The sequence below is a fragment of the Mycteria americana genome, chromosome 6 (assembly GCF_035582795.1).
Source record: "Mycteria americana isolate JAX WOST 10 ecotype Jacksonville Zoo and Gardens chromosome 6, USCA_MyAme_1.0, whole genome shotgun sequence".
In the NCBI taxonomy this organism is placed as follows: Eukaryota; Metazoa; Chordata; class Aves; order Ciconiiformes; family Ciconiidae; genus Mycteria; species Mycteria americana.
This window is the reverse complement of record NC_134370.1, coordinates 48700543-48716227: the sequence shown is the minus strand read 5'-3', so window position 1 is coordinate 48716227 and position 15685 is coordinate 48700543. Positions and strand designations below refer to the sequence as shown.

At 54.8% G+C, this 15685-nt stretch overlaps 1 protein-coding gene across 1 annotated transcript in view; it reads right to left on the bottom strand.

Annotated features, from left to right (window-relative positions):
* Positions 1–7403, bottom strand: part of CCDC33 (coiled-coil domain containing 33) — a 45855-nt gene extending 38452 nt beyond the window's left edge. The window contains exons 1-6 of the mRNA XM_075506620.1: positions 7315–7403; positions 6886–7046; positions 6413–6769; positions 5673–5975; positions 4829–5286; positions 3528–3719 (exon numbers count right to left, since the gene is read on the bottom strand). Coding sequence (XP_075362735.1) covers positions 3528–3719; positions 4829–5286; positions 5673–5975; positions 6413–6769; positions 6886–7046; positions 7315–7403 — 1560 coding nt within the window. The remainder of the gene's footprint in view (positions 1–3527; positions 3720–4828; positions 5287–5672; positions 5976–6412; positions 6770–6885; positions 7047–7314) is intronic.
* Between the last annotated feature and the right edge of the window lie 8282 nt (positions 7404–15685).

The following is a 15685-nucleotide window of genomic DNA, read 5'->3' as shown; positions in this document are numbered from 1 at the left end:
CCCTACCACTGCAGATGGACAGAAATGCAATGTCTCAGCCCAAAACCATCCCCCAGCCCCTCAGCATAGCCAGATGGTTGAGCCAGGCTTGCAAATGGGTCTGGATTTGTTTTGAAGCATTCAGGAGAGGCCAGGGCTGGGCTCTGCTCCCCACCAAAAAGCAGCAGAGCTAGCACTAGCAAGCTAATTCTGTTCATAGCCTGTCATCCACATCTGATTGGTGAGGAAAGCTCTCCTGAGATACCCCCCCTGCATGCATTAAGGAAGTCCCAGCCTGAACCCCCCAAAAAAGGGGCCAAAATCAGTCCGGCTGTGGCTCAGACTCCCCCAGGTCCCTGTGCCTGAAATGCACTCGGTGCTTGAGGAGCCACTGCTTTACTTTCTGTATCCTGCTTAAAAAATAAAGGTGATCCTTATTCCTGGGGAACTTCTTTGCTTGTCCCTGTGATTTATGTCACACCAAGTCACTTCGCACCCACGCGTGCTTTGCTAGGGAGGCTGTTTAGCTCCATGGGGAATCCAAAGGGATAACACACAGCGTAAGTGGAGCCAGGAGCTGTTTTGGACCCATTTTTCAGACCTGTTGAAGCTCCACAAGCCACAGCTGGCCTTGCACAGCATGGATGGGGTGTGCTTACCGTGGGAAGCACCAGCTGTGTCTCACCCAGCTGCCTGATACCCCTGCACTCTTGCAGCCTGGTAAACAGGCGAGACCAAGCAGGAACACAAGCTGTGTGCAAACCCATTTGTTTGATGCAGAAAGGCTGCGATTCCTTGTACCCTGACAGCAACAGATTGCTGTTTTGGGATGGGCGCCTCGCTGCCAGCTGGTCCAGGGAGACTGGAAACAAACCATCTTCTGTGGGCTTGCAACCAAGTCCAACTGCCAAGGAGATTTCCAAAAGCTGGCTCCTTCCCCCCAGCACCACGCAGACCTGCTGGAAGTGAAATGGGAATGGTTCCCAGAGGAAGGGACCGACTTCTGCTGACCTGGGGGCTGATTCCCTTAACAGAGCTCTGTGCTCTGCTGCAAAGTCCCTAAGGGTCCTGGTGAGCCCAGTCCCCTCTTCTCCATCCCTGCCAGGCTGGGGGAAGAGGTATCCCTGGGGCTGACAGCTCCAAGGCTCAACCTCAGCCATCCCAGTGACTGAGAGATCATCCATGGCATGTTATCAACCTGCTCGGTGCCGTGCCTAGGTCCTGGGACAATTAGGGAGCCGTCTGGCTCTGCAACACGCGCAAGGCATTTGAACAGCCAGCAGAGCCTCCCACTTCGTGCCTAGGAATACATTATCTGCAGGTTGCAGTGAGACGAGAAAATCATTATCCCTATGCCTTGGCCTTTCGGGTGGAGCTCAGCACCCATCCATCACCCCCACCATCCTGCAGATGAGATGCTTGGCACGGAGGCAGTGTCAAGGAGCTGGTAGCCCGCTGGGATGCGCCCGCACGTCTTTGCCATTTGGGAAAGCAAAACAGATGGACACAATACCCCAGCAGCCAGATTTCTCAGGACACCGGTCCAAGCAGCAGCCCTGCGATGGGATCCCTCAGCCCTCTGAAGGTGCCCCTCTCCATGCCCCAGCATTACTGACTCCCTAAACTATTGATCACTGAAGTCCTGCCTGAATTCAGGAAGATATTCAGGCTCTCAAACTTCAGTTTAGGGTTCAACTTCACCATGCACTGCAGGATCAACATGTGATGCTTCGAGATGCTCGGGTTTGGACCACCAAGAGCCAAAACAGCTGATTGACAAGCAGCTCCCATAGCTTCAGCTTGCTCTGTGCTGCAGCATCCCAGGAGTGCTTTTGGAGATTAAAACTCCCTCACAGCTCCACCTGGCCAATGCCCCTTCCCCATAGCCCAGCACAGCTCAACCACCCTCCAACACATTTTCCATCACTCCAGCTCCCAGGAGGGCAGGGAGCCAACATCCCCCCACCTCTCAGCTTTTAATTTTTAAATAAAAACCATCCTGGCAAATACTTGCTGGGTGACATCAGCAGCAGGTGATTTATTGCATTCCCTCCAGGGGCCCAGGAGCAAAATTGCATTTGCTAATGCCTCGCCTTACGCCCCTGGCCTGGCTCCGCAGCATCCCGCTCCGCGTCCCAGCTGATTGCTATCGATTTCCGCAGCTCAAAAGAGTTTACGTCTAGACATTTGCTGAGCAAACTCAATCAGGCCTCGCTAATAAGCATTTCTGGCCAGTAAATTTTCAGCTGATTGGGGTGGGGATAACACATCCACTTGAAAATCGAGAGATGCCAACTGCTGGGAAGGACAAGGAGTTGCTCCAGGGTCCTGAGGGTCTGCAACGCTCAGCATCCTGCCTGCAGTGCCAGGAGCAGGCAGCTGCCCTGGAGAGAGGCTGAGCAGCTCAGCAGGGCTCGAGCACCCTGTGACTCCTGTGAAATACATGGATCAAGTGCTGCAGAGCCATCAGCAACACATTTATCCTGTACAAGGGAAAGAGCCAAGGCATGAAGGCGTCCTGCAGCAGTGCAGCAGCAGGTAGCTCCTGTGCAGGGCACACCGCAGGGGAGAGGGATGCCAACCCAGTTTTTACCCTACAGCCACACCAATGTAGTCACCAGGACCAAGAAGCACATGTCCAGCATTTAGGACATCCTGGTGATGGCACCGTGGGCACAAGCCACCACCTGTGGAGTCCCTTGTCACCTCTCCACTGCAGAAGCCCTTAGCTGGGGGACTGAGTAAGGGCTGCCAGCCCCATCCCTGAGCCAGCAGCATTTGCTGGTGGCCCAGAGGCTGCAGAAGACCTTGCGATCAAGCCCACCATCCCCAGCCCTCCCACCAGCCCAGCTGAAGGACACAAGGGACTCCCTGGAATAAGAAGAGAGCCCAGAGGACGCCTGGGGAGGGTTCATGAGATCAATCTGGTGCTGTAATCCAGCTTTCTCAAGCAATGTTTTCACAGGTGTACAAGACACCTCCAAGAGCAGCACAGACAATGTCTTCATCAACGGACATGTTATTCTTACAAGATGCAGGAAATGGAGCCCCTGGGGTAAGGGTTGTCTTTTTTTCCTTTATTTAGACAGCTTTTAACATAACTAAGGAAAGAGAAATGCAGACTTTCTGACTGTGTTAGCCCTGTCCTATGGTTTCTGCAGTTTTTAGAAATCTATATTTTAGCTGCAAGATGAAATATTTCAAGATGTGTCAGCCCCAGATGCCCACAGTCAGCATTTTAAGAGCTTCTAGGTGACACCATCCACTGCCCAGGGATGGCCAGCTTGCAGGGCTGCCTTCTGGTACTAGAAATGCAAAGTTTGATGTCTCATTCCCCCATCCCCATGACTAGGCTAGGAACGCGATGGCCTGGGAGCAGGAGCAGTGCGAGTACCCAAGCTGAGCCAGGGACAGCATAGAGGTGGCCATGTCCCCTTGCACCCCTCCATCTCCTCTCCAGCACCGCAAAGCTCTAATGGGAAGCTACTATAAACAATAGCATTTTGTAATTAATTTAGGATGGTGTCTTCTCCACCGGCTGCACTCACCTGCACTGGCGAGGAAGCCAGATCCGGGCTGTAGCCTGGCGGGGAGAGGTGGAAGCTGCTGCAGCTCGGCACAACAGGGGCAGGCACGGAGGAGGAGGAGGAGGAGGAGGAGGAGGAAGGATGCTCACGCTTGTCTGCTGAGTTACCCAGGAGCTCCGGGGAGGAGCTGAGTGCAGGGTCAGCCCGCAGCCTCTAGCCGTAAGAGAAGAGGTTTGAAGACCCAGCTTTAGGCTCCAGCACCCCTTTTCCCAGTCGCCCCAGTGTCCCACATAACACCTCCTCCCACATCCCAGGGAAACCCCTCTGCATCCCCGCTCCATCCTGTAACACTTGGGCTTGGGACTTCACCCTTCAAGGGCAGAACTTTTGCAAGAAATAATAATAAAAAACTCCTAAAACAGCCATAACCACCCCAACAACATTTATTTTAGACTTGAGGACCCCCCCTGCCCAATGCATGCCTGCCTGCCTGATTGCTCCTCCACAGCCCCAACTGCCTCAGGGGAAAAAAAAAAAATCAACCAACCAAACCAAAAAACTATTCTCATTTAAAAAATTATCTTATTAATAAGCTTTTTAGCTGCCCAGCCCTCCCTCCATCCTTTATAGGGAGCACCTGCCCAGCTCACAGCTGCCTCTAATGGGGACTGGCTCCCAGCCCTTAAAAGAGAGGAGCAGAGGAGGGTAGAGTGATGTTGGGGAGCTTTACTGTTTCTGGGTGTCTCTGCTAGAGGGGCTGCCCTGTACTAGCCAGGAAGGTGGGGGGGATTCAGGTAGGTTGGAGGTTCTGGTTCTGCTGCAAGTGCTGTGGGTCTTGTGCTTTGTAGGAGATGGTTAATGTTGTGTTGGGCTATGCTGGGGTGGGTAGAGCCAGGTGAATACCCCATAAAGGATCTTTTCCTACAGCTCTGAGCATGGTTTGACTGCAGGACCCTCTTTACTGGCTTTGCTTGGGTGGTTGCTGTCTCACCAAGACCCTGCCTGCATCTTGAGCTTGTCCCAGCTTGCTCCTGTCCTGGACAAAGAGGGTCCCTAACTGTGGTGGCAGGCAGGGGACAGGCATCAGGCTTCTACTCAGTAATGCTGGGGAATGAGGGAGGGGAAACTGAGGCAGGGCTGTGCTGTTTACTAAAGACACCCCAGAAAGCTGTAGGGACGTCTCTCTTTTTGCTTTTCCTCCAGCTGGTGCCTATATGGGGCCATCTAGCTACCCTAGGGCCAAATCCTGTCTGAAGCAGACTGGTCTGCTCTTGTTTTGCTGGAGCATAGGATCTCTGGCCCCCAAATCTGGGCTCTCCTACCTCAGTGGAGCAGGCGGGGCCCTCAGTGAGCAGTGAGTGGTAAGCAGACTCGGGTGTACGGAGTGAGCGGCTGGGGACATGGATGTCCAGGGTTGGGGATGCTGGGGCTGTGCCTGCTGCTTGCTGGTCCTCCTGGGTGCCAGGGGAGAGTGGTGGGGGTGAAGCCAGCATGGTGGGTGGCCGGTGCTCGTGCAGGGATGCAGTGAAGGCCAGCCGGCCGCAGTGCATTGCCGGCTGCTTGCTGCCCACCCGCAGCAAAGCCATCACGGCACTGTAGTGGTACCAGTCCTCATCCTTCCTGGCAGAGAGCTTCATCCGGGGCTGGTTTGTGCGGGGGTAGATGGCGAAGAAGGCTTCGCCCACCCGCCTGCCTCTCCTCATCCTCTCTGCCCTCCTGGGGAAGTGCAGGGCCTCAATGTGGAGCCGCACGTCATGGTTCTTGTCATTCTTGCAGAAACCTGCTGGGAGCGGTGGGGGATGAAGCCTTGCTTAGGAGGGCTGGTGGTCCCAGGAGCATTTCTCTGGCTCATCCATCAGCAGCCCTGGTTCGCTCTGTTCTGTGAACACTAGCAAATGGGTTATCCAGCCTGAATACATCTAGACCTCGGTGGGGGGGAGTGTTTGCATTGCTGGTGGTGTTGGCCCCATTCTCCAAGCTGGACCTGCCCCATCCATCCCACTAAGCTCAGACAGCTTTGACTCCAGCTCAGGGGTTTGCTGTGGGGGCAAAGGTATGAGCATGGTATGGGGATCTGCAAGACCGAGACAGGCTGTGCTTGCTGCAGAGCTGTGCTCCTGGGCTGCCTCTGCCATCAGCCCATCCCTGTGGCATCCAGCCTCTTACCTCTGGGCAGGGTGAAGGTGAATTTCCTCCTCTGGAAGGAGTAGATCTGGTTGAGGTTGCTCTGCTCGATGGTGTCAGTGGTGCCGGTGCTGCTCTGGATGACCTCCCCACTGTTGATGCGGAGCTGGATGCCGACGCTGGAGCCTTGCAGCAGCGGGTTCTCCACGGTGAGCCGCAGGACGTAGTGGCCCCGTCGGTTAAACTGGGCACTGACCACTTCAAACTCAAAATCCAGGGTCTTCTCCTCAGCCTTCAGCTGGGAGTGCTGCAGGGCCAGGGGGATGTGAGGCTCCCCTGCCTTACCTGCCATAGGGACAGAGATGGGATCTGGAGATGACCCTGCTTGATAGCAGGGACCTTGCAGATCTCTGCCCTGGAGCAAGCACTTCTGGCAGCCTGGGGCAGGTTTCTGAGCTGGCTCTGCTGACACTCTTCCCTTCTCCTCTCCAGTGGGGAAAGTGCCTGGGGGTGCCCCTGGGTATGTGTTGGCTTCACATCTCAACAGGCAGCTTTCAAAGGCAGCAAAAAACGAAAAGAAATCCCCGTCCCTGGAAAAGCATCCTTTGGTGCCACAGGGACTTGCTGACAGCTTTCCTACCCTGTGCAACAGCAGGGAGAGGGGCTTTGAACTCCAGTTTGTTTGCTGGGAAACCAGGTAACTAGATGCAAAGCGGTGGCTGCCTTCCAGCAAACAGCCTGGGATATCCAGGGTGATGCTGAGTGATGCAACACAGGCGTACGTGTGCATACAGGGTGTATGCATCCCTGCAGCAGGGAGTTGATGGCTCCTTGAGCCCTTTGCTTTAGGAGATTCACAACAAAGGGGTTTGTTGTAGAGCCTCCAGGAGATGCTGGTGCTGAGGGTGCTGTGAGCCGTGCTGGCTGCTCCCATATGTTTCTGACCCCCATGGCACTATCCTGCTCCTTGTGCACCCATGGGCTGTTTGCTGGATCTGCTGACAAGACTGGGCAGGCAAGCCTGTAGCTGATTTTTGGTTTGTCTCTAAGGCAAGTTTTTAGTTGGGTTTGCTTGTGGAAGTGGCTCTCCACAGGGTCAGGCAAGCCAGGGGAGGATGAGCCTCGGAAGCAGTGCTTGGCTGTTAGATCAGCTCCCAAAAGGCATAGGGGGCATTTGCCCACGTAATTCTAATGCCTGGTAACTTTGCAGGCAAGCCCAAGGCAGAAACTGCCCTGTGACTTAAAGTGTCTCTACAAAACAAGCAGTTGAAATGGTTCTTTGCATGCATGGCTTGGAGACGTGTGTTTGCGTCCTGCCTGGGAGCTTGCTGGGCTTTGGGCACCAAGGGATCAACCCAGAGCTGGGATTGTGCTGCTGCAGCAAGGGCTGGGAATGCCCTGAGAGTCACAGTTGGGCTGCAGAAGGGAAATAGGGGCTGGTGGGGTGCCTGCATATGGGTCAGGAGCCTTTCAAGGGTGATGACCTGAGTCAAAGCTGGCTGCAAAGGAATTTTGGTCCAAGTCTCCTTTCCTCCAGCTCAGCATTGCATGGGCTGCTCTTTCCTGCACAAGAGTATGTGATTCTGGCTGGTGCAACTGGAGCTGAGCTCCCTGCCTGCTAAACCTGCCACGAGCCAGCTGAGCATCCAGAGGTTAGTCCCACCAGGGATATTTTGGGACTGACATCAAGGGGGTTGTTGGTCTGGGGTGGGCAGGAGCTGGAATGGCACAGTCTGATCCTTGCCAGTAGCCCCCTGCCCTGTCATATCTCATTCCCCCATCACCACCAAGAATAGTGTGTTCCCACAGCTTTCAGGATGTTTCCAGTGAAATGTGAGCTGGGCTAGCAGATGGCCTTTCTCTAAGACAGCTCTGTGCTCCATATAAAAAGCCACATTCCAGTCTCTTCATGCTGGTGCAAGCTTGAAACAACAAGGGGGGGAGCGGGTTGGGGGATAAAACAGCATCTGAGACCTGGGGCATAAGACTTTTGCTTTTTTTTCTAGTGTGGGAGCAGCCCAAGGATCTACAAGGCAGCCAATACTGAAATCACTGCCCCCAAGAATCCCTCTGGAAGGGTGCATGGGCCATGGATGGACTCACTAGAAATAAATCCTGGTGTCTCACAACTCCTTGCTGCTTCCAGGGAGGCCGATTGAGCCTCCTGGTCCTTCCTCAGTTTCTATTTGGGAAAGAAAAATAGAGGTTGGAGTCTTGCCTTGAAGTGCTGATCCCAGACACAACCTTGGCTGACTCATTTAACCTTCTGCTGTGGTGAGGATGCTGTGGAGGTCAGGATGAGGACAGGAGGGAAATGGGCCACAATTGAGGGGGTTTTGGGCACTGACTTGGGTTTAAAGCAGAAAAGGGTGGTCTGTGTGGTGCTAAGCTTGAGCTGGTGAAATGGAGATGGGGGGGGGGTCATTCCCCTGCCAGTCAAGCCTGTCGGGAAGAGTGGTAATGTCTCCAGGGTATTCAGACATGCTGATGGCTGGATTGCTTCCTTGAGAGGGCTGAGAGCATAAAAGCTTTTAATGCTGTTGGTGGGCTTGGTGGTTCTTTCCCCTGATGGCTGGAGGCTGCTCGGTGCTCCCAAGGCAGAGATGCATGTGAACAAGATGGTTTCACCAGCCAAGAGCCCAGGGGTGGCTTGAATTGAGTGTGTGATGCTGCTCAGAGTTGTTTCACCTACAAAATCGTGGCAATCTGAGCTGCTGGTCCCCTATGGAGATGTCACTGTGGTGCTTGTCTGTGCAGCTGGCACTCGCTCCTGCCCCCCCCTTGCACACCCATACCATGGTGGGAACCCTGTGCTGCTGAGCTGGGCTCTGCTTCCCTGGGGCACAGCAGCAGGAAGGAATCATGGTGATCAAATTGGTGTCTGTGGGAAGGATCACACCCTGGTTTTCAGCTCCCAAATGCTTCTGAAAGTTTCCTCTGCCTCAATTAAAACCCTGCCAGGCTCTAATGCGGGGAAATGGGAACTATTTCATCTTTAACTAGCCTGCTTAATTTCCTTCCTGTCCTTGTGCAAACACATTACGGAGTCACTGCTAATGACAGCATCATCAAAGACTAATTTTCACATAAGCTAATCTAAGGCACAGTTCATTCATGCAGCATTTTCCCAGCTGTACCAGAGGCATGTGTGCAGCAGGTCTGGAGGTGCCACCTCCATTGTGTTAATGTGGCACCAGGCACAGCCAAACCTGGGGTGAAGACCCTCCCTTGCTCCCCCCTCCCCCCCAACTGAATACCAGTTTCAACAGCTCTTCTGGGGATGAGGTTGATTCATAGGGCACTGTGAGGTCTATTTAGTTTGGCAGCCTGTGGGTTTTGTTCTGTAAAATGAAAGGTGGCCTTTGATGGCTGGAGTTCTGCCTGTGTAATGAGCTCAAGGTTTGGGTCTGGAAAGCTGTGTGATAGTGATGAGAGCTGGGTGTTTCGGCCAAAGGCGGGTTCCTGCTGTCCTTAGCTCTGTTCTTCCATGTAAGAGCCCTGTCCCTAAGGGAAAGGGTCCCCATGGCCACAGTGATTTGCTTGTGGCTGCTGGGTTGCACCTGAATCTCCATGTCCCTGCTCCAGCACCTTATCCAGTGTTACAAGATAAAACAGGCTCAGAGCATCAATGCATACAAGGAGATGACACTTCTCCAGGAGCAGAAAAGAGGTTTAGGAGAGACCTTATTGTGTGGGGCAAAGGCCAAGGACGCATGTATTGAGGGGCTTGTGGTGTTGGAGGGTCTCTGCAGCTGCTGTTCAGGACTGGGAGAGGTGTAAGGAGCAGGAAAACCATCCCATCTCCATGCTTATCTAGCACAAGCAGCAGTGTCTGGGGATGCCACGGAGCTCCTGGTTCGCCCGCACCTTGCACGGCTCTTCCCAGCCTGGTCCCTGCTGCTGCCTGGGAAGAGGGCAGCAAACCTTGGCAAGGTGTACCATGAGAGCCTAGGTGGGAACTGCCCATCAAAGGCTTCCAGCTCGTTTCCCCAACAGCCATTTTTGAGACAAAAATGCCAAACTGCTGGAATACCAACTTTTTGCAGAGCATTAGAGTGCCTTGAGATGGTTTTGTAGCAACAAAGCCATCCATAGCTGTTGTGCATCTTGATAACCAACACTTTGCTAAGATCAGGATGGACATCACTGGAATATTTTTGTTGGGGGGGGGAATGGGGAAGCCTGTGACTCTGAATTTCAGCCTCATCCCCTCTCTGCTAGCCCTTTCCCAGTCCCTCAGCTCTCCCAGGAAGCACCTTTGGGAACTGACAGCTGCATTTCTGATTCAAAAACAACCCCAGGGAGGGGAAAAAAGCCTGCAGGTCATTTCGTTCAGCATTGCCACAAGGTTTTGGCTAAAAATTAAGCTAAATCTTCAACCTTGATTAATTTTCCATTTGCTTCGCTTGCTGTCACGTGTGTATTTGTCCAGATTATATTCTTTTTTGTAGCTGCTGTCTCCTGGACTAAGTGTAGCTGGTGGGAAGGATGTGTTGGCCAAGGAGCAGATGGATAAGGGCAGTGTGGCAAAGCTGCCTGTTCCTCCCAGCTGCCTGCACCTACTGGGGCTGGTTACTCCTGCCCTCACCCCTGGGGCAAATCATGCCCCAGTTTGCACCCCAAGATGCTTTACGTCCCTTTCCCACCTCCTCCAGGCTGTTTCCCACTGCTGTGGGACTGTCACTCTACACCCATGGCACTTGCTGGGGGAGCCCTGGGCAGGATCTTGCCATTGCCATGGGGCTGCGGGGAGGATACTCTCATGGTAGTGTCCCCAAACCAGGGACACTTGTTCCCAGGCTTGCACCAAACCAAAGCTTTCCTTCCCTCTTCCCACCCCTCCCAGGCTGCACAGGGTGGGGGCAAAACCAAATAAATCTGCAAGATTTGGGCAAAGGATTGGGCTCAACTGATTTACACCAGCGAGGAGCTGGGCCTTTGATTTACCCCAGGAGGAAGCATGTTTGCATCCTGTGGGGGGGACGCAGCAGCATCTTGGTCTCTGGGCTTCCCCCTAAATCTCAGCACGGGGGCGTGGAGGGAGCAGCTAAAACCCAGCTGAGCTGTGGAGAGCTGGGGAAGAAGGGGGCTGGGTCGAGCTGCCTCCTCTCCTGAAAAGCTCTGCCTAATCAAAGGGAGAACAGAGCACGGGGTTGGTTGTTTTTAATTTTCTAAACCCCGGGGTGGCCCCCAGCCAAGGCCTCCTGGCGATGGAGGGGATAAAGTTCCCTGAGCCACCGCGAGCCTCCGCTCGCTTGCCGGTGCTCTGAACTTTGCCTTGAAGCTCGCATGGCCGCATCCGTGCCGGGCTCCCATGAGCGGATGCTTTAGACCCTGCTTAGCAAGGCCACGCTTCTCCTGAGACCCCATCAACCCAAGCCTCTGGGTGCCTTGCAAGGAGGTTGCTGGTTGGAAGAAGGTAACTTTTTTTTGTCTTCTCCCTCCCCCCCCCCCCCCCCCCCTTTTGTCGTCATTTCTTGCAAACTTGGTGTTGTGGGGGAAGCTGGGCTTAACCAACCCATGGAGTTGATTGCTCCAGGTTGTAATTGCGAGCTTCAATCTGCAGCCTGTTTGCTTATGGTGGGGCAAATCCTGCTCTGGGGGTGCAGGAGCCCCCAAAATATTCAAGCTCTGCCCTGAAGCAGGGATTTCACCTCCCTCTTGGGAAGCAATCCTGGGGGGGCTTTTCCTGGAAGATGCTTGCTCCCCCCAGCATCAGAAGAGCTGAGATTATGGGGTGCTTTGCCCTGAACCCCCCAGTGCCGCTTTCTGTACTGATGTATGACTTTGTCAGCAGGTTTTGGTGCAATCCTGCAAACTCCTGACTTTCCCCTTCTCTGGCTTGCGGGGGGGCTTCGTGTGCAGCAGGTGCTGCTGCCTTTGCTTTGAAACGAAAGGGGGGGGTGTCAGGAGCCTAAAAATAACCTTAAACAGCCTCCTTGGCTTAAATGTTTAAGCTGCCTTTGCTTTTAAAATGTGAAAGGGGCTTCTCCTTTGGCTTGCTGATGTGTTTATGATCTCTGTGGTGGATTTATTATCTGCAGGCGCCAGCTTTGCAGAGGAAAGGATTTGTGAAGAGCTGGCGAGGCTCCTGGGCTCTCCCCAGGGTGGTGGAGGTCAGGGTGCGGGAGGAATTTGGGGGAGAAGGGGGTTGATTTGGATGAGAACTGGCCTTGCCGTGTCTGAGCTGGGAGGAGGGAGGAAAATGCCGTCTGAGCAGGATGGCTGGATGGGATGAAAAACTTCCTCTGGACCTTTCCCTGCCCCAGACAGGGGCTTTCCCGAGGGGATGGGGAGAGCCATGGGTTGGGGTGCAGCAAGTTCACCAGCCTCTGGGCTTCCTGCATGAGCTCACCAGTGCAATGAGTTTGGTGTCCTCAGTCCCCTGGGGCTGAGCCTGTCCCGGGGCAAGAGTGGGCAGTGACTTCCCGGAGCTCCCAGCCTCTGGCTGGATGGTCTGGGGTGTGCATGAGCTCCTCGGCACTTGTGTTTGGGGAACTTGGGGACAGCATGAGATCTTCACACTGGAAAAAGCTCTGCTTTTCCAGAAAGATGATCAAAGTCTTCGAAAAGCTCTGGGCAAGGGCTGGCCAGAGTATCTTTGGTGCTTGGAGGGCTCCAAAGTCACTGGTGGAGGGAAGGGATGGGGCCGACTGTCCCCTCACCCTTCCCAGCTGAGCACAAGTGGCTGCAAACCAACCTTTCTCATCTCATTCTGGGACTGGGACACTGAGTTTGGTGGGCTTTGGGGGCTGAACTCAGCTGGCTTGGCTTGTGCTGGCGTGACACCAGGCTTTGCTTCTCTGAGCATCGGCTGAAGCAGCTTAATCCACCTTTGGGAATGAGCATCTCATGAGCTGGGTCACCAGATCCTCTCTTTGCTGATGTCCTCCAAAGCCATCCCCGTGCCACCTGGCTTGGAAGGCAGCAGCCCAGCAGCGCGGCTCCTGAATGGCAATTGAATTAGAGGAGATCTCGCTTAAACAACTCTTCCCCCCTCCCCGGCCCAAGGGCTCCCTGAACAATTGTGAAATGAGATCTTTATCATTTTTATTAAAAGCTGTACACAAGGCATCACCATTAGGCTGGATGGGAGGAGGGAAGGGGGGGTAATTCCCTTATGGCTCCCCTCTTCTCTTCCCCCCCAGTTTAATTCATAGTGGTGGGATGCAAAAGCTCCCCAGAGAGTGATGGATAGTGGGAAATGAAGAATATGAAGGAGCTTTATTGAACCCATCAATCTCGGACGAGGCTGCTGCGATCAAAGGCCCAGCCTGTTTCGGCAGAGGTTATGCGGAGGAGCAGAGAGATCAGGTTTCGGGGAAACGCAGGGCACAGGGGCTGCGAAGCCGGCAAGCTCCTGGCTCAGCCCCGGCCAGAGGAGCCAGCGCCTGCCGAGCAGGGTGGAGAGCGGTGGCCTTGCCCTGGCTGGGGATGCTGATCCTGCTGAGGTTTTGGCACACCTGCCTCTCCTCCTCTGGGACACCAGGATTTGCAGCCTGGGCAGGAACAGGCAGGGTTAACTCTTCCCTGCACCATGGTGAAGCTGAAGACCCTCATCACGTGCTTCTCGCCAGCTGAAATGCCCATCCCCAGTGAGGTCTCTCCTCCAGGGTAATAAGAGACCCATTGGGGTCCAGGCTTGGATGTCCCTGCGTCACACCATCGCTAAGCTGGCATTGTGCTGCCCTGCTTGCCTGGTGGTGTCCAGCAGATGGGTTGGAGGCTCTGAAGCACATCTTGATTTCTCCAGACCATTCGTGGATGGTGACCAAGATGTTGCCACTCTGCTTGGTGGACCACAAGAGGGGACCTTCCTCTGGAGGGGGACAGCATCTGTCTCGTGAAGATGAGCGGGCTGGGCTGGATGATTTGAAGATCGCCTGGTGCTGAGGCAGTGTGGACCCTTCTTGGTCCCATACCCAGCCACAGATGGGCAGCAAAGACCTGGGGTCTGGGTGTGCCTGATGCTCTAAGCAAGAATGTGCTGGAAGGGGACCTAACACACCCCCCGGGGAGCTTGTTGGCTTGGCCTTGTAATGTTGCTGCCCGACGTGGATTCAGGCTGCAGCTTGCCTGGCGGGGCTCCCTGACAGCTGTACGTACCTCTCGCTGAGGTTTTCTCTCCTTTCCTTCCTGCTTTTCTGGAGCCACTGTGTCCCTGGGCAGCTGAAAATCCGGGCATTGGCAAGGTGGCATCTGCTGGCTTGTTTGGAGGTGGGTCATGGGCCAATGCTGCTGGGCTCGTGGGTAGGTAGATCTTGCTTTCTGCTGGTTGCTGTTCTATGGGTGACTCCACAGGGAGGTGAGAGGGGCACAGGCAATCCCATAGTGGCTTTTGGAGCTAATCCTTCATCAGAATGCTGCTTGGCAGGGGAAACAGCATCCCTAGAGGGATGCTGCCCCATGGCAGGGCTGGCATGGCTCACTTTACCTGCCTAAACCCCATCCCCAACTTCCAAGCCCTGCCAGCCTTTGGTGACCTCACGGGAGGTGAAAGGGGCTTGCAGATGTGTGTGTGCACTGCTGTGAACTTTACAGGCTCCTTCTACCTTTTTACGGAGTGCTGCATTCCTGGGAGGTGAGGTCAGAGCTGCTTCCCCATGCAGGCAAAACCAAGGGATGGCTGGAGAGTCGATGCCTTGAGGCTAGGATAAGTGCTGGGTGGGTTGAGGATGGGGTCTGGGGTCTGTCTGAGTTGGATGCTTGCCTGGGGCTGGTGGGGTCCATCCTTCCTCTGCTGGAACCTGCGCTGGTGGGGAGTGGGATGGTGGTGGCACCCTGACATGGACCAAATGCTGGGGTGTGGGTGACCTGCTTTCTAGCTGAGTTTTGGTCCTCTGGGAAGGGAGGTGAAGGTCCCAGGTGTCATGTCCTGACCTAGAGTCCCTGGAGGGGACTCAAAACCTGGCTGAGGACGTGATATCCAGTGGAGCATTGGGCCATGGGGCAGCATGGCTGTGGTGGTGAGTGCCACTTGTCTATCCAGAGACAGGGCTGCCTGCAGGGCCACAGCCCTGATTTGGGGAATCTCTTTGAAGCTGGCGTGCTATATCCATCACGGCCCCTGGTGAACACCAGCTGTACAAACAGCAGCCTGGAGCAAAGCTGCTGGCTCAGTCATTCGTCTCCTACCCATCCCCTCGGAGCCACCAAGCAGCCCTGGGGGGTTTGGTGATGTCCCCACACTGTGGGATGAGGTGTCTGCAGGTCCTGGGCTAGTTCCTGGGGCTTGGAGGCTGTACTGAGCATCGCTGCCTGGCATTTGGGGATGTCTTTAGGCACTGCCTTTCCAATAGCAATGGTAGATGAGGCACGTTGCAGCTTATGTGATGTAGCTCTGGGACAGCAGCGGAGGGTGTGGGGCTGTCTGGGCCAAAGTCATCAAAAAATAATGGGGAGAAGGAGAAACGAGAGCTTGTTGGGTCTGGCACTGCAACAAATCCTTCTTCCTTTTTATTGCTACAAAGGGAGAGGGACTGAGGTTTTCTCCCCGGGGCTGGGGGAGGTTGGATGCTGGTGGGGGGGCATCTGGTGGCACAGAGGGACACTGGGGACACGGGTCATGGGCTCCCCAGCTGCAGTGAGATCTCATCCCCGCTTTGCCAGCCAGCCCATGCTGCCAAGCCCAAAACTTGACCCTTGCACCGTTTTTCGAGTCATTGGCGTAAAAGCTGTTAAACAACCCAAACAAAGGCTCCGAGTCTATCAGCATCCCACGCAGCGGGCAGGGAGCGGCCAGAGGATGATTAGGTGTGCCCTGAGCGCTGGGGGGGGGTGGAGGGGGGGGGGGGGGGGGTGTCATCCCTTCTCTCTTCCTCTGAGTCCAGATAAAAGCTGGATCCTTGGAGGCACAGCTTGATTTTGACAGCTCCTGGTGTCCCCCCCACAGCTGCAGGAGTGACCTGAGAAGATAAAGCCTCTTCGCTCAGCACCTCCATCCTTGCATTTCCAAGAGCCCAGGAGGACACACATTGGGAAAGCCTGGTTGCTTTCTGCCTCCAGCTGCCTCTTGCCATCTCTCTCCAGCCTGCGGAGGGAGGAAGGAGACAGCC